Source organism: Gigantopelta aegis, chromosome 4, assembly GCF_016097555.1.
Source record: "Gigantopelta aegis isolate Gae_Host chromosome 4, Gae_host_genome, whole genome shotgun sequence".
Taxonomy (NCBI): domain Eukaryota; kingdom Metazoa; phylum Mollusca; class Gastropoda; order Neomphalida; family Peltospiridae; genus Gigantopelta; species Gigantopelta aegis.
This window is the reverse complement of record NC_054702.1, coordinates 36,543,413-36,562,391: the sequence shown is the minus strand read 5'-3', so window position 1 is coordinate 36,562,391 and position 18,979 is coordinate 36,543,413. Positions and strand designations below refer to the sequence as shown.

The 18,979-nt window shown below is 38.7% G+C and overlaps 1 protein-coding gene across 1 annotated transcript in view; it reads right to left on the bottom strand.

Moving 5' to 3' along the window:
* LOC121369818 overlaps window positions 1-16,567 on the bottom strand; it is a 26,163-nt gene extending 9,596 nt beyond the window's left edge. The window contains exons 1-2 of the mRNA XM_041494891.1: window positions 16,380-16,567; window positions 5-898 (exon numbers count right to left, since the gene is read on the bottom strand). Coding sequence (XP_041350825.1) covers window positions 5-898; window positions 16,380-16,443 — 958 coding nt within the window. The 5' untranslated portion in view covers window positions 16,444-16,567. The remainder of the gene's footprint in view (window positions 1-4; window positions 899-16,379) is intronic.
* Window positions 16,568-18,979: the final 2,412 nt, after the last annotated feature.

The window sequence follows — 18,979 nt, the reverse complement described above, 5'->3', positions numbered from 1 at the left end:
TTACCGCTGAACGTGATGCCCCCAACAAGCAGTGGGTGTGTAGCTCGTATGTGGTGGACAGATAGTCTGGAAAACCTCCTATTTTTAAAGTTGAATTCCCTTTCTATGTTGAGAGTTGTCCCTCCGTCCACAGTTATAGCTGTGTTGTTTGCTAAGGCAACAAGCTTCAGAAGGTCGCGGTCGGGTCCTGGGTATGGTGAAAATACGATATATTCATTTCCTAGATCAGATACTCTGGGCATCTCTTCCATCATATAATCCAGGCAAAGTCCAAACACCTTTGTTCGCGTATTGCCCGAGAAAACAGCTATTTTCTTATCAGACGAAATTACGGTTCCTGTTAGGTCATCTCCACTTAGTATTTGAAGTGCGTCGTAAGCCTGCAATGTCAAGGTCAGTTCAGGATATGTACTGAAGATCCGACCGTTCACAAAAACATCGATTGGCTTTACTCTAGCAGGAAGCCTGATGCTTATCGTTGTCTCGTTAAATGGGACAGCGATGCCGATAAAGGCATTGGGTTCAGTTGTAACAAATGACAACACCACATAGTCCGTCCCTAGAGCATCTAACTCCATTAAATGAACTACGTCAAAATTTGATTCCATGTCGTTGACCAATATCACCGAAACTGATTTCGTAGCTTGGATCAAGATGGATCGTTCCGATACTGACGAATTCACTGGCATACGGATTTCTGGCGTTATGGCTATCTTTCTCCCCTGTCCTGCATTCAGGGTAAACTCTTCAAATGGAGTTGCGGAAAGAAATGGAGTTGACATCGATACGTCCACTTCATACTCAGAAGAAATTGAGATGGATACTGGCTTCTTCGTGGAGGAATACGAATTCTCAGATAACATGCAGATGTAGTTGAAAAGCGATCTGTTTGGATACACTTTAATAAAGAAAATAAAGGAATGAGTATTATCATTATCAATAATGTTATACGACTACTGGAAGTACTCTTATACTGCTAAATTTATTTTCAAATTAATGTATGCAGGAATGCCGGGAAAACATGTCTTAACATTTGTATTATGAACTAAAATTCTAAAATGTTGAACAAATTATTTGAGGATAGACTGTGTATGTGTTCAGAAGACGAAGCCAACTGCTAAAGATATGTCGCAAAATTAATGTAGTGCAGACCACCATGTATGGATTTCACAGTCCCGTAGGAATCGGATGCCCAAAGTGAGATAGTGATTGATTTGACTTCATTTGGGTATGAACTAAACAAAAATCTTAGGTAACAAATTTTTTGACACCTGTAAGGCCCAAAATCCAAGATGGCCGCCGTCACTCATGGAAAATACAGAAAATGGCATATCTCTGGAACTACTTGACCAAGTTCAATGATGTTAGACTCTGTTGTAGGGTTTTCAAACATGCCTGATAATCTGGAATATGTTTCAGGTCAATAGTAGGTCAAGGTCATGCAAGAAGGTCAAGATAAAGGTCATTTTTGACTCAGTGCAGAAATATGCGTGTGTGTATTTATGGGATTGGGAAACAAACTACATGGAACAAATTCAGTGCCTACTCAGTGCATGGCGACTGGGAGGCATATGTGGCAGCACTGGATGATCAGATCCAGTACTTCTATGTTCATGACCTGTTACACTATGCTCGCTTGATGCCTGTCCACCTTGCCCAAATGAAGCAGCTTGAAAATGATGACCCGATAATATGGAAGGCACTAAAGGAGAGAAACTTCTGTGTGAAAAAGTCTGACTCGCCCTTCACTGCAATGTTTGCAGATCAAGGAGTTGAAAGGGGTTGGTCATCTTGTGGGCATTACACAAGATGAGGTCTCACTTGATCGTATTATCGTCACACTGCCACACATCACCTCTATTTTCAATGATTGGCCGTGTACATTCCCCCGCTTCTCAACTCTTTCAGGTCAGCATTATCAGCTGTCTGGCGACATCGCCCTACGCTCAACGAGGAATGCACTGAAGCTGAAGGATTCCATCCAGCTCCACTGCGAAGGTAACCCCTTCATCGTGGGTACACCACTGAAGAGCATCGTGTCATCAGTACTGATACCGGAAGCTGCGAAGGAGGACATACTCCGCCGGGATGAGAAGGGACGGGATGGCTATCGACAGTTTATTCAGGAACGTCTTGTACCTGATGCACCCATGTCTGTGTGGAGCACAATGAAGACGATGAAGCTCAAGACCTTCAGCACCTGGATGGCGAAGACACTGGTAAGTGTAGGAGACAAGGTCATCAAGCTACGAGAAGACAGACAGCTCCTTGCCTGCTTCCTTGTGATACAACAGTCACGTCCAGAGCTAGTTCCTCGCCTGCCTGCAACCATTGGTAATTATGAGATGTCGGTCACACCTAGGTCAATGTTTGTCTCAGATGGATCACTCCTCATTCCAACAGACAAAGCATCCATCATACATGCTGTTGAGGAGGCAAATACCATTCGGACTGAGACACAGACACCAACCGAGGCAATCATCCAGGCACCACGTACACAAACACCAGTCCAGGCACCAGCACAAGATGATACAGAAGATGGCCTCCTCAACACCCTCAGCGATGACTCAGTTGAACCTCATGACCATGTTATCATCATTGACAGTATGGCTATAGTTCAATGTATGAAAAAAAGTCCAGGCATGAAGGAGATCATCAACTTCAAGGATGGTGAAGCCGTACGATGAGGGGCGCATCATATTTGACCGCTATGGCATCACTCAATCACTGAAACAGAAGACCAGGGCCAAACGAGCACAGGGAAAGGAGATGGAGTTTGCGATCCATGACGAGATGGACATTGCTGAGATTACCCTCAAAGAGCTGCTCTCTGCCTCAAAGAAAAAGGCGCTCCTCTCCAACATTCTTGGTAATGCCGTACTGGAGGAATACACAGGATCGAAGAAAAAGGTGGTGGTCGTGAAAGGTACCACAGTTCAGATCAATCAACCCCATTCCTTGGCTGAGTCGATGTCCAGTCACAATCATGAGGAGGCAGACACCATGATTCCTTTGCATGTAATTGATGCCATCAGTGACTTCACTCTGAGAGACATAGATGTGTGGTCGCCTGACACTGACGTACTGATCTTGCTGATGGATCTTGTGGCTCATGGACGATTCGGTGCATTCACAAGCTCAATTTCCTCACTGGAAAAGGCGACAAGTATCGATCGATCAACATTCGTGAGCGTGTATGTGTCATTGGGCGAGAGAAGTGTCAAGGTCTGATTGGTTCACGGGTGCAGATTGGGGAGGGAAATTTGTTGGCATCTCAAAGAAGAGTTGGATCACCTCGTACCTATCCTTGCCCAATGATGACCCCATCGTCTCTGCCTTCCAACTCCTTGGCGAAGGGTTGCTCACAAACCATGAGCTGGTGGACGGTGAGCTGCCCGAAGAAGTGCGGCTCATCGAGAAGTTTGTTTGCTCAATATACAGCTCTGGGGGTGCAACTACCATGCCAGCTTTACGTTGGGAACTGTTCCAGGAATATGGAGGGCGAGAAGCTTCCTCCAACCAGAGCAACACTGATGCCCCATATCTTACGCACACACGTTGTGGCTATGAGGGACAAAAGCTATACAACACCTCACCCATGCCTACTGCCCCTAGAGGAAAATGGATGGATGCTTGCCGGGGACGAGTATGTCCCAGTCCAGTGCCTCTCCAAACCAGCACCAGTTGCCGTCTTGGAACTGATCAAATGTGGTTGCAAGATATCTTGCAAGGGTCACTGCTCATGCAAGAAGAACAACCTCCCCTGCACTGCTCTCTGCAAATGCCACTATTCTGATTGCAGCAACCTTCCTGGCTACAGGATGATAGCAGATGAAGATGATGTATGACTGTTGCAGAAGGATGAACAAAGACGACACTATCAGAAGAGTGTGTACCACTGATTTAACTCACTAAGTGTTCAACATCTAACCTTTAAAATATTTATTTTCTCCCAAATGTAATCCTATTCAATGTGTTGTCTGTGCATATGTTGACCTTTGTTTTGACCTTACTGCATGACTTTGACCTCCAATCGACTTGAAACCAGTCAAAAATTACCTTTACCTTGACCTTCTTGCATGACCGTGACCTACTATCGACCTAAAACATTTTCCAGATTATTAGGCATGCTTGAAAACCCTACAATAGAGTCTAACATCATTGAAGTTGGTCAAGTAGTTCCAGAGATATGCCATTTTCTGTATTTTCCATGAGTGACGGCGGCCATCTTGGATTTTGGGCCTTACAGGTGTCTAAAGATTTGTTACCTAAGATTTTTGTTTAGTTCATACCGAAATGAACTCAAATCAACGACTATCTCACTTTGGGCATCCGATTCCTACGGAAAGTACATCCCAGTCTACACTAATGGGCTTAAAGGGGGCATTCCTGAGTTTGCTGCAATTTTTAAGATGTTATCGACTAACAGAGACTTTTTAACGATTGTATTTACATATCAAATATATTTTCTGCATTAAATATTAGTGGCTGTATATTAAACGTGTTTCTGGTCTTTCTAATATTTGTACTAGGTTAAATTTCATATTATTTCCTAAGCTATTTTTCATTTTGTACGTACGAAATTATTTGAAGACAAAATCTAGTTTGGGGTTCTTACAAATATTAAAGAATGCCTTTAAAGGGACATTCCCGAGTTTGCTGCATTGTAAGATGTTTCCGACTAATACAATATATCTACGATTAAACTTACATATTAAATATATTTTCCTGTTTAGAATATCAGTGTCTGTATATTCAATGTGTTTCTGGTCGTCTTATTATTTGTAAGAAGCCTAAACTGGATTTTGTGTTCAAATAATTTCGTACGTACGACAAAAATATTTGTTTAGGAAAATTAACCTAGTACAAATATTAGAACGATCAGAAACACGTTTACTATACAGCCACTAATATTGTAAACAAAAACATACATTTAATATGTAAGTATAATCGTAGAAATATTTTATTAGTCGATAACATCTTAAACACTGCAGAAAACTCAGGAATGTCCCTTTAATAGCGTGTCAGTAAGAGACTTGAGGACAAAGATAACAAATTTTATTTTCTGGGCAGTACTAGCTGAGGAAGTGGTCATGGCCCAAGTGTTAAAGTTCTCTCATATACGAGGAGTGATTGATAAGTTCGTGGCCTAAGGCAGAAGTACATGAGCTGCATAATCTAGCACCAGTCTGACGAGTTCCATTTGATAGTGTTCCCCTTTCTTGTTCACTACAAGACAAGACTATTTACACTCGGTCCGTTACACAACGGCATAGGAGGAATAGAAACATAAACATTTTGTTATATACACGTGACGAGATGGTTGACAGTAAATACATTAATTACAATACTTTCACAAACACATACACAAACACATACAATCACGCACATCAATATATTATGTAATAATACAGATATTTAATACAGACATACGGGTATCCAAGTACTTATAAACGACTAGATTTTTAAACTTGTATATGGTGCAGTGGATAATGATAATATGTTATTAAATATGTTTGGTTTTGATGGTGTTTGTAGTCAAGGGCGTTTCAAATCATTAGTTATTATATTTATGAAACATGCTAATTTCTTTAGGGTACTAATTTGTTTATTCTCCATTAGTTCTCTAAATTTATAAGTACTTGTTCGCGTATAACAATATGGGTGTAGCAACTGAAATCCAAAGTGATTTCTTCAAAAACCTGGCCACGGTTTCTTACCATCGAGTCTTCGATGATGAGGCCTTGAAGAAATTGTCACCTTTTGCGATTCAGAAAGGGCTCGAAGGCTTCGCCGGCGAGCTCAAAAGTGTTAAGAAATTAAAGTGTGGCTCTTTGTTGGTCGAATGCTCAACAGAAAATCATTCCAGAAATCTTCTGAGATCAAAACATCTATGCAATATTTCCATCAGTCAGTCCTGTCGCCTTAATTCTGCTAAAGGAGTAGTTTTGTCCAGGGATATGGAAGGAGTCCGTGAGGATCAGATTTGCGAAAATCTCTCCTTACAAGGTATCAATCAGTCAAGCGGATTAAGGTCCGTCGAAACAATAAACTGGTTTCGACGAACACCTTGATCCTCACATTCAATATGCCAACCCTACCAGATTTTGTCGAAGTAGGTTATTTGAATATTTTTGGACATGGACAAAATACAGATTGACATGTGCTCATTGTGATCAATTTGACTATGACAGCAAGGCATGTCAAAATGATATGGTATGTACCAATTGTAAAGGGAAAGACCTTGCTTTCTCGCGAGAGTGCCCAAGATGGAATGTGGGAAAAGGTACAACATGTGAAGGTTGAAAAACACCTCTCTTTCATAGAGGCCCCTGCAAATACTGTAACCTCACCGTGCTGGAAGGGTGAAACATTCTCTATGAGAATGGCTGATACAGTACAACTCCTCTTTTGAGGCACCTTGTTGGCCGTGAGGTGCATTCCGGAATGTTGGATGATGGGATCCTGGTGGTTGAGTTGAGAACATATAATGCCGGTGTAAAAGAACGTAGGTCCGTAGGAACAGTAGTCCTATCGGACCTCCATAGCTTAGGAACCATAGTCCTACCCGGACTTTCATTCCTGGTTTATTTTTAAGTTGTTTGTATCCTATGACTTGTATTCCTACCGGACTTAAATTCCTTCGACAGCAGTGACAAAAATACTAGTCCGGCAAATTAGGTGTCCGTTTATTATACTCTGCAATTTGCACGAGCTGCCAGAAAGACAAGGGGGGGAAAAAGTGAGTTTTTGGCAGCCTTCCTTCGTAGTGTGATGGATAAGTGTACGAGTTTCTTAAGTTTATTGTGGGTTCAAAGTGAGTTTTTGGCAGCCTTCCTTCGTAGTGTGATGGATAAGTGTACGAGTTTCTTAAGATTATTGTGGGTTCAAATCTCCTTGTCAAAAAAGTTTTAAGTTTCAGTATCAACTTAATTATTTTTTTTACGTCATAGACTTGAGAATGAGACATGCGAGTGAATTTTTGTAATCGTCTTATATTTTGTTAGCATATTGAAGTATGACGAATATCTTGCTTTTTTCAAAAGTATATAATGCAACTACAGATATAAAGTAGGCTATATGTCCATGCGTTCAACACGAAGATATATACCCCCCCCCCCAATATGTAGCCCAATTTTTTTTTTAAAATATATATATGAAAACTGGTAACTCCAAAAAACTTAACATTTGGTGAACAGCAAAAGACAATTTCTATATACACCAACATAATTTTTAATAATATGTTTTGTAGGTTTATATTTTGACGGCAAGTTACAATCTGATTAATTGTGATTTTGTTAATCTTTATCCGTCTGGACTTCCATTCCTCGAAATCCTAGTCTGTGTGACCTGTATCCCTAGGAATTTAAGTCTGTGGGACGTGCATTCCGAGGAATGTAAGTCCGTAGGACTTTTATTCCTGGTACTCCTAGTCCACAGGACTTTCAATCCTAGTATTTCTAGTCCTCTGGAATTTATTTCCGATAGTTTGCTTATTACACATATATGATTCCTGAAAATCCGTGAAATAAAACGTTAAAAACTGTACTTAGTTCTAGTAGTTAGTACTTATAACTAGTACTATAATGACCAGTTATTTCAATATAAAATAACATGAATAATAAGCATGAAAATTTGACTTTTATTGATGAACAATTAAAAATGGCATCGAAACACTTGAAATTAATTATCATTGACTGCCTTATGGCAGTTTTGACCATAAAAAGCATAATATATGAGTTGGGGAAAGGGTCTCTGTATTATTATACCTGGTCGTTAGGAACACCATAAGCATTCAAGACTGGGTGGAGGTGGCTGTCGGGGGGGGGGGGGGGGGGGGGGGGGGGGGGGGTCACTCCCCCAGTGGGGGGCAATGAACACGTTCGGGCAAAAAGAGCTGGCCTAAAATCTTCACCATGCATTTTACATAATTTTACATGTAAAAATGCAGACTGATTTGTTTGGAATCCTATTTAGCGTCTTGGTAATCATGTGAATATAAATATACGTTGTGTTCCGGATTCGGACATTTTCGTTTCATTCGGCCAATAAAAATCAGCATGCCTCCCCACCCCTTCTCCCAAAAACGGGAGCCTGAATGCCTATTGCGACCAAAACTGTCAGGTGTAAAAGTGTCATGAGTAGTTACTCTGTTTAAAAGGATCTTTGTAAATTGTGTGTGCATATTATTGACAGTATGATAATTGTTCAGGAGTTACTGGTTTGTTTTAGTCGGTGTAGTAGCCCATTCAGCTGCTAAAACTCACTCTTTTTCATTGATATTTTTATTAATTGATAAACATTAATGAAAACGATTTAACATATTTTTTTGTATCGATGGTATGGTTTGTTGGGACTAAGATATCATAGAGGCTAGTGTCTGATATGTCATATGTTAAACCAAATTAATTTTTGAAAGTGAGCAAAATTGACAAAGCAGGCACATGTTCAGTAAGCTATGCAGGGGAGAGGTCTAGAAATTTGCTTTGAAGAGTGGTGTTTAAAAAAGTAAAGTTTGTTTTATTTAACGACGCCACTAGAGCACATTGATTTTTTATCTTATCATCGGCTATTGGACGTCAAATATATGATCATTCTGACACTGTTTTATTTAGAGGAAACCCGCTGTCGCCACATAGGCTACTCTTTTGCGACAGGCAGCAAGGGATCTTTTATTTGCGCTTCCCACAGGCAGGATAGCACAAACCATGGCCTTTGTTGAACCAGTTATGGATCACTGGCCGGTGTAAGTGGTTTACACCTACCCATTGAGCCTTGCGGAGCACTCACTCAGGGTTTGGAGTCGGTATCTGGATTAAAAATCCCATGCCTCGACTGGGATCCGAACCCAGTACCTACCAGCCTGTAGACCGATGGCCTAACCACGACGCCACCGAGGCCGGTGAGTGGTGTTTAGAACACGCCACCCCACCCCACACCCTATGTACACGCGCCTGCAACATTATTGACAAAAAGGCACAAACTTAAAATTATATAATAACAAGATAATGTATATAACTCAAATATCACATTTTTATAATTAAATTATTATTATTATCATCAAATTATTATTATTATTATTATTATTATTATTATCATCAAATACCAGTATATGTCTAACAGATAATTGTGTTGGTATATCTTATGGGCAAGTTATACTTATTTGCGAGTACTAATATGCTTCGAATTATGGAAAATGTTTTTGAGTTACTTTTATTTGTTTAAACATTTATTAGCTGGAACAATACGCAATGAATAAAGACCTTGATTCTGCTCATGTAATAAGGTCAACAAAATGTGTACAAACTCTTGCAAATGATATAAATGGAAAATATTGGAATAAATAGAAAATATTTAAATAAAGAGAGGCGCTAGTATCCTAAGTTAATTAAATAAACCAAAAAGGAAACTGTTTTTCGTTTTGTCTACATTTATAATTTTATTTTTTTATGTGTACGACTGGACTTAAATTTTGATTGTCCAGGAATGCAAGTCCGGCCCGGACTTGATACCCTGGCAGTCAGACCAGTATTCCTAAGGAATAGAAGTCCTAGGACTTGCATTTCTAGGTATATTAGACCTAGGACCTGCATTCCTAGGAGATTAAGTCCGGGCAGACAAACTGTTCCCACGGACTTGCATTCCGTTTACACCGGTAAGTTTTCGGGTAACACACCACTTTGGCCTGGAGTTCAGCCAGACGGGTAGTCAGGGAGGCCCGGCCTGATAAATCGGCTGGTCATGCCAAGCTCTAGAGCAAACAACCTTGGTTTTGTTAATTTTGTCAACAACAAACATTGTTTATATACCATTTGTATTTGTTGCTCTTGGGGCGGTGACTAGGGTCAATCAGGTGATTTCTTGTGGGGTGTTTATTGCCTGAGTATATCAACCATGTATCCCTGGCATGAGTGGTTGGTGGTTATCCGCAGCTCCGTGTCCCCTTGTTGGATTATGATGGGTGGGGGATGGTTGATGAATTCACGACTATACAGTATGGGTAAAAACAACTCACAAACTTCAGATGGGACCCTGAAAAGGGTCCACACCGAGATTGCGGATTCCTTGTCGTCTGATGAGGAATCCAGGACTAGTTTGAATGTGAAGAAGTCAAAAGTTGTTACTTCTGAATCCTGGCCGAGGTTCCTGGTCATCAGTTCGTTTGGTGATGGGGCCTTGAGCAAATTATCTCCATTTGCTATTCAGATGGGGCTTGGCGGGCGAGCCAAAGTCTGTTAAAAACTGAAATGTAGTTGGCTACTGGTAGAATGTTTGACTGAGAACATCTATCGTGTCTTTTCGAGTCTACCTCATTGTACAATGTACCAATAAAAGTATCACCTCATGCCTCCCTCAATTGATCGAAGGTGGGTAATCCGGTCAAGAGATCTGGAAGGAGTCACTGAAGACGAAATAACAGAAAACTTATCATCACAGGGTGTGACATCGGTGAAAAGGATTAAGATTCGTCAGAACAATGAGTTTGTTCCAAAGAATACTTTTATCTTAAACTTTAATACGCCAGTCCTTCCTCAATCAGTTAAAGCCGGATATCTCATTATATCTGTTGTACCATTTATACCGAATCCCTTTCGCTGTTTTAAAGTCAGAAGCCATGGTCAAATTACATGTCGAAACAAGCTGACATGTGCTCGTTGTGATCAGTTTGACCATGACAGCAAAACATGTACTAGTGATATTATTTGTATAAACTTAAGTAAAACCATTTTGCATATTCTCGAGAATGTGCAAGATGGAAATTCGAGAAAAGGGTACAACAGATTAAAGTTCACACAAACTTGCCATTTCCTGAGGCTAGGAAACCTGTGGAAACAAAAACACCTATCGTTGCAGGCAAATCATATGCTATGGCAGTCAAGTTTTCCACAAGAAGTATTTCAGCTAATACTGACATTACTTGGCGATAAGATGAGGCTAAATATCGAAAGCTTTCTGATGTACAAAAGGCTGCTAAACAGGCTAATAAGCCAGCTCAGAAACACAAAGGACTTTCGCAGAAGCTTTACAAACACCAGATACGTCTACACAAATTACGCAAGTGTCTCTGGATTCACAGAATCCATCAGGTAGGTCGACTGCTACGGTGCAAGGCTCTAGTGGTCCTCAGTCATGGGTAAGGAGTGCTCTTTGGGACGTCTGAAAACAATTGAGATGCGTTCTGTCCTGAAAAGTAATTCGTTGGATCTTTTGGCTATGGACATGGGTGATGAGATGGGTGATTTGTTTCAAATTCACTCACGATCGAAGTCAAAGGAAAAAAGCAAAGATTAATCCCATACGTTCCCCTGGTGACTAATTCAGTCATTCAGTGGAACTGCCGTGGGCCTAGGCCCAATTTTGATGAATTAACTCTTTTAATTCAAAAACATAATCCTCTTGCAGTGTGTCTTCAGGAAACTTTTCAGGTCACTTTAAGGTCACTGATCATATTACACTAAGAGGATTTAACCTCTATCATAAGTTTCTGGAAACTGAAAATAGAGCGTCTGGGGGTCTTTCCATTCTTGTTAATGAAAACATTCATCAGAGTATAGTAACATTAAATACTAATTTAAAAGATGCGGCTGTAAAAGTCACGGCTCATAAAACTATTACTCTATGTTCAGTTTATTTACCTCCTCGTAATCATTTTAATTTTAAACCAGAGGATATTCAAGATCTTCTTAACCAGCTCCCTACTCGCTTTATTATTATTGAGAGATTTTAATGGTCACCTCACTTTGTTGGGATGTGAAGATGTAAATATTAGAGGTAAACAATTGGAAAACTTAATTCTCAAAAATTATTTTCTTTTATTTATTGATAAAAGTCATACATATTTTCATTCTGCAAATGGTTCTTTCACTTCTATAGACTTAACCCTTTGTTGTCCTTCTCTTTGTCTTGATTTCTCCTGGAAAGTTGGTTCAGACCCTTATGGTAGTGACCACTTTCCAATTATTTTAGAGAATGATGGACCTCCATCGCTTTAAAGGGTTCACAGGTGGAAGTTGGCGAAGGCAAATTGGGGTCAGTTTCAGCATCTGTGCAGCCTGGTCTGCAACAATTTGCCATTACTGATGTTGTTAATCCCATGTCTTTGTTCACTTCCACCTTGAAAGACACTGCAGCAACTATTCTCAAGACTGGCAGTGCCAAAGCGTTTCTGTAAACCATGGTTTAATGATACATGCAAGGATGCATTCAAAGAGCAAAACAGGTTGCTTGAGAGGTTCAAACGTGAACCTACTGGGGATAACCTGGATGCCTATCGTATTTCTAGGGCTAAATCTCTCAGAGAGATTAGACAGAGTAAGAAATCATCTTAGAGAACTTTTGTCTCCAAGTTGAATTCACAAACATCAGTGAAATCTGTCTGGAATAGGATCCGTAAAACAGGTAAAGAATCCAGTAATACAGTTCATCATTTGTCTGTCAATGATAGTATGCACGTCTCTTCGTGGAATTACCAATGTATTGGCAGACAGTTTTTCTAATAATTCATCTTCTGCTTTCAGTACCGATGCTTTTACATCTGTCAGAACTAAAGCTGAAAAGCAGTCCATTAATTTTTCATTCGAGAAATGCTGAAATATACAACAGGCATTTCTCTATGGAGGAATTGCAGGATGCTCTTCGTACAGCCCATGGTACTTCAGTAGGACCGGATGAAATTCATTATCAGTTATTGAAACATTTACCGGAATGATCTTTTATGATTATTTTGAATATTTTAATAACATCTGGATTTCTGGTGACTTTCCTTCTGATTGGAGGAAAACACTTATTATTCCTATTCCCAAGCTTGGTAAGGATCCAACTAATCCTACTTGTTATCGCCCTATCGCTTTGACAAGTTGCATTTGTAAAATCATGGAGCGAATGATCAATCGTAGACTTGTCTGGTATCTTGAATCCCACAACCTGCTTACTAACGTGCAGTGTGGGTTCAGATTTAGACGTAGCACGGTTGATCATCTTGTTAGATTTGAAACGTTTTGTAGTGAAGCTTTCATCCATAATCAGCACTTGGTATCAGTGGGTTTTGTTTTTTTGGAGAAAGCTTACTATGTCACGTGGAAGTATGGGATTTTAAATGACCTCCATGGCACGGGCCTTAGAGGTCGACTTCCTGTTTTTATTTCTCAATTTGTAAAAGATAAAGTCCAGGTGGGGTCGACTTTAACATTCATCATCCACAGGAGATGGTCGTGTCTCAAGGTAGTAACCTATATGTAACTTTATTTTCTGTGACAATTAAAGGGACATTGCTGAGTTTGCTGCAATGTTTAAGATGTTATCGACTAATAAAATATTTCTACGATTATACTTACATATTAAATATATATTTTTTTGTTTAGAATATTAGTGGCTGTTATTAAACGTGTTTCTGATCGTTCTAATATTTGTACTAGGTTAATTTTCCTAAACAAATATTTTTTCGTACGTACGAAATTATTTCAAGACAAAATCCAGTTTGGGCTTCTTACAAATATTAAGACGATCAGAAACACATTGAATATACAGACACTGATATTCTAAACAAGAAAATATATTTAATATGTAAGTTTAATCGTAGATATATTGTATTAGTCGGAAACATCTTACAATGCAGCAAACTCGGGAATGTCCCTTTAACATCACCACCCAGTGTTTAACATCTGGCGTTGATTGCTCGTTATTTGTCGATGATTTTCAGATGTCTTACAGAGTGTCCAATATGAGTATTCTGAACGCAAGTTGCAGCTTTGTCTGAATAAACTTCATCAATGGGCAACTGATAATGGTTTTAGATTCTCAAAGGCCAGAAAAGAGGTCTCCACTTAAATTTACAGTTGTTTTTGGACAAAAATGCAATTCCAAATGTAGAGGAGACTAAATTTCTGGGGGTTATATTTGACAGAAAGCTATCCTTTGTGCCTCATTTACAGTTGTTTTTGGACAAAAATGCAATTCCAAATGTAGAGGAGACTAAATTTCTGGGGGTTATATTTGACAGAAAGCTATCCTTTGTGCCTCATCTTAAATATGTTAAAACGAACGGTTTAAAGGCTCTCGATATTTTAAAAGTTATTGGTAGTACGGAATGGGGAGCAGACCTCAAGGTTATGCTCCGTCTGTACATATCTTTTGTGAGGTCAAAACTTGATTATGGATGTATTGTGTATGGGTCGGCACGCAAGTCTTACTTCCAGATGCTAGATCCTATACACAACCAGGGACTCAGACTTTGTCTGAGAGCTTGTACGTTGATTCACACGAACCTTGTTTGGGTGCTAGACGTGCAAAGCTTTCGCTGCAGTATGCTACCAAGATTAACTCTTTACCACAACATCCTACACATGGTGCGGTGTTTGATAACAAATATATGAAGTTGTTTGATGCAAGGCCAAATGATATTCGTACATTTGGTCTTCGTATTCAGCATTTTATATCGAGCATTTTATATCGCTTTCCAACACTGATTTCACCGACACTTTGGAAACTCCTTCATATTTTGTTTTACCAGCTTGGTGCATTTTACCACCTAAAATTGTTTGATCTTGTGCAGCTGAAGAAAGATCGTACAGTACCGTGATTACATTCCTGTTTGTACAGACGAATCAAGGGATGGGAATTCTGTGGCTTGTGCTACAGTTTTTCCATTAGACATAATCCTTTCCATGAGATTGCCTGACTCGGCATCAATCTTTAGTGCTGAAGTTTGGGCAGTCATTAAAGCTTCAGGAGAAATCAAGGATTCGATTGCATCCAGAGTTATTATTTTTACCGACTCAATTTCGTGTCTCCAAGCTTTACGCAATATGAAGCTGGATCATCCTTTAATTGGAATGGTACGAAAGTGTGTCTTTATTCATTGCCAATAAAGATATTGTATTTTGTTGGGTGACCAGCCATGTTGGAATCAGGGGTATGAAAGTCAGATTCTGCTGCCAAGTCTGCTTTGGATTTGCCTCATGCCAGGGTTGGTGTGCCCTATACTAATTTTAAACATAGTATCAACCAATTTATCTTTTCGACTTGGCAACATGATTGGGACGGTGCCGTTGCGAACAAGCTTCATGATATCAAGACAGTCTTGGGAGAATGGCAGTCATCCTATAGGCAGTGCAGGAGGGAGTAAATAATCTTAAGTCGTGCTCGGATCGGTCATACTTACTTGACCCATTCATTTATTTTGAAGAAAGATTATCCACCTCCGTGTGAGCACTGTCACTGTATTCTTACGGTTCGCCACAGTTTGGTAGAGTGCCATCATCTCAAAGGAATTTGAAAAGACATATTTGGTCAAAGAAGTCTGATGGAATCCTTTTGATTCCATCCGGAACTTTTATTACACTTTTTACGTGATACTGTCTTTTATTCTACATTTTAATTTTATCTGTGATATTTGTATTTTTTGCTCAGTTCTTGACACTGTTTTCATTTCACTGTTGAATTTTATATTGATGTTAGGAAATAAAATGAAATTTAACCTAGTACAATTGTTAGAACGATCAGAAACACGTTTAAAGGGACATTCCTGAGATTGCTGCATTGTAAGATGTTTCCAACTAATAAAATATTTCTACGATTAAACTTATATAAATAATGTAATTTCTCTAAAATGTAGTCAGTACCGTAACATGTTTTTTTGTTACGGTACTGACACAGTATTACATAATTACTGACATAATGGGTACCATAAAGTGCAAAAACACGTTTAATCTACAGCCACTAATATTTTATGCATAAACATATATTTGATATGTAATTACTATCGTTAAAAAGTCTCTGTTAGTTGATAACATCTTAAAAAGTGTAGCAAACTCAGGAATGTCCCTTTAATATTTGTAATTTTATATAATAGTATACTAAATTAGACCGAAATAACTAAAACAAACTAACAAATAAAGTATTCGTCCCGTTTCACATATTAAATCGAACTTGTCAAAATCTTAAATACAGTATGTTTTTGAAATAGCAGGAAACTGTATAATAAATTTACAGCTACGTAAAGAGACATTCCTGAGTTTGCTACATTGTACGATGTTTCCGACGAATAAAATAGTTCTACGATTAAACTTAGATATTAAAGATATTCTCTTGTTTAGAATATCAGTGTCTGTATATTCAACGTGTTTCTGGTCGTGTTACTATTTGTAAGAAGCTCCAACTGGATTTTGTCTTCAAATAATTTCGTACGTACGAAAAAACAATATTTTAGGAAATAAAATGAAATTTAACCTAGTAACCAAATATTAGAGCGATCAGAAACACGTTTAATATATAACCACTAATATTTTATGCAGAAAAATATATTTGATATGTAATTACAATCGTGCAAAAGTCTCTATAAGTCTGTAAATATTCTATAATATATACTTAATTTATCTTACCCATTCCACAACTGCTGTCTGTGAGCAGTGTGATGCAGAGAGCCGCCAAAACGCCGAAAGTCATCCTTGAAAATTTGGTGTAACGAATGGCCACACAATATTGAGACTTGCGTCGATCAAGTCTCGTGTATTAAACAAAAAGCCAGAGACTATTCAGATTTGTGTTTGTCAGTCAGGTGTATTTCAAAGCCGCGTTGTATTTATCATCCTGGAGTCCAAAACAAAACAGCGTGGCTTATTTCTCATGGGCAATTGTATATTAATCGATACATCTTTTATTATGTGTGCTGATTAACCCTTCACATTGTAATCGTCACGTCTTGCATGTCTTCTTAAAGGGACATTCCTGACTTTGCTGCATTGTAAGATGTTTCCGACTAATAAAATATTTCTACGATTAAACTTCACAATCCGAACAATGTTCGGGAGGGGGTAAAAGCCATGTTCGGATTGCTTTTCAGGTAAAACATCGATCCATCGAAGGTCAATGTTTCGTACACATTATATCAATGTTTTTATGTTAGGATTAGGGGAGGGGAGGGGGTCAAACCCAATCCTAACATTGTTAGGATTATGAAAACCATTGACATTTATGGACCGTCCCTTACATATTAAACATATTTTCTTGTTTAGAATATCAGTGTCTGTATATTCAATGTGTTTCTGGTCATCTTAATATTTGTCACGTTCCTTAAAACCTTTGCATTTACGTCTCAGTTTTTATTGTTAAATTTGTAATAAAATTTTATTTTAATACAATTGATTTGAGATTTGGGGAACAGAATAAATATAACTTTGGTGTTAAAATCATTATATCTGTGATCGTGAATAAAATACAAAGGCATAGCAATACTCGAATAGTGTAAAGTTGTTTACGTCGGTTCTATATAAATGAAGTCATAATGAAAATAGATGGTTCTCAAAGAACAAGATTGGCTGAGGTAATAAATAGAATAGCAGTTATTATAAAATGTATGTCCCTTGGTATGTATGTATGTATGAAAACTGGGACACAATTAATATACAACCACTAATATTTTAGTGAGAAAACTATATTTAATATGTAGTTACATTCGCTATAAGTCTCTGTTGGTTGACATCTTCATAACAATTGCCCAAAACTCCCGTTAAGACTGTCACCGACAGCGACTTTTATTACATACCCATTTAATCTTACTAAAGACATGAAAGACACTTAGACGACTAACTCCAGCAAAATGTGTCGCAGTCTGGGTCACTAGCAATGTTCACACTGAGGAGGGTCCTTGGGTTGAGGGTGAGGTCAATGTATGCGTTAAATGTGTTTGGCCAAAGGAAACACTACCACTTTATCTTTTCCACTCTCGGATTGGCTTTCGATTCGTTTGAGGTACGCGGAACAACTTAAAATAATATGTCATGACTGTCCTAGGGTTAATTACGACCATTGAAAAAAGGATAACAATTCATTCCTTTGAAGAGACGAGCACTACATGACATTACAATTGTAGACATACTAGTAGTTGCTGTTTTTTTCCAGACAAAAGCGCCAATCGACGTTCAGTACGAATGATTATTCATAGTTAATGATCTGTTTAGATAATCTGGCGAGAAAAGAGACGGATTTAAAAATTATAGAATCGATATTACAGCGAGAGCCGTATATTCCCTAGACACGGATATGTTCACTGTTGCTTTTTTTCTGAAAAAGAACAAAGCTTATTTATTCTCTTTCATCGATGCTATAGATGTTACATGCAGAGAGAGAGAGAGAGAGAGAGAGAGAGAGAGAGAGAGAGAGAGAGAGAGAGAGAGAGAGAGAGAGAGAGAGAGAGAGAGAGATTGACAATGGGGCTGGGGGGTAGAAGGGATCGAGTTCCCGGAAACGTTTCAAAACATTTTATTAGGACTGAAGTGAGAAATGACTCTAAAGCTCATATAGACTGGATGCGGCGCGTGCGTGCGGTCCGACTGTTGCCTATGCGTCTTGGGGTTTTGGCATATACACGATATATACGATTATTTCATTGCGGCTAAGTCGTATGTATTTTGCAGACGCACGTATCCAGTCTAAACGCTGACAATGATACTAATGTAATTCGATTGTGTTTTAGCCACTTCCCACGAATGCGCCGCATCCAGTCTATCAATCTAATTAAAATTAGCTCTACTATTACATGTGGATCTAACAACAGCCAGTTGGCGCTCATGTCCACCAATCAAAACCTTACTTGCAGAATGATGCCAGTGATTTAAAAATAATTTCAAAACATTCCGAATTATCCTGGTATACGACATGTTTCGTGCGAATTACGAATGCCTTAAAACATGTTTTATTTTATAAAATAAATAATTTGTAATGTAAAAGTGAAGACTGATTGGGGGTATTTATAAATAAATAAATAATTTTTAATGTAAAAGTGAAGACTGATAACCCATCCCGTACATATTGGTATGGTTCGCTGTACTGCGTCCACTAAAATAGACTCGCCCAATATTTTTAGAATTGTATGCTCTCAAATAACGTTATAAAAGGCGAAGTGTGATAATTCACATGAAACATATCGTATACCCGCAGGATAATTCGGAATATTTTCAAATTATTTTCAAATCACTGGCAT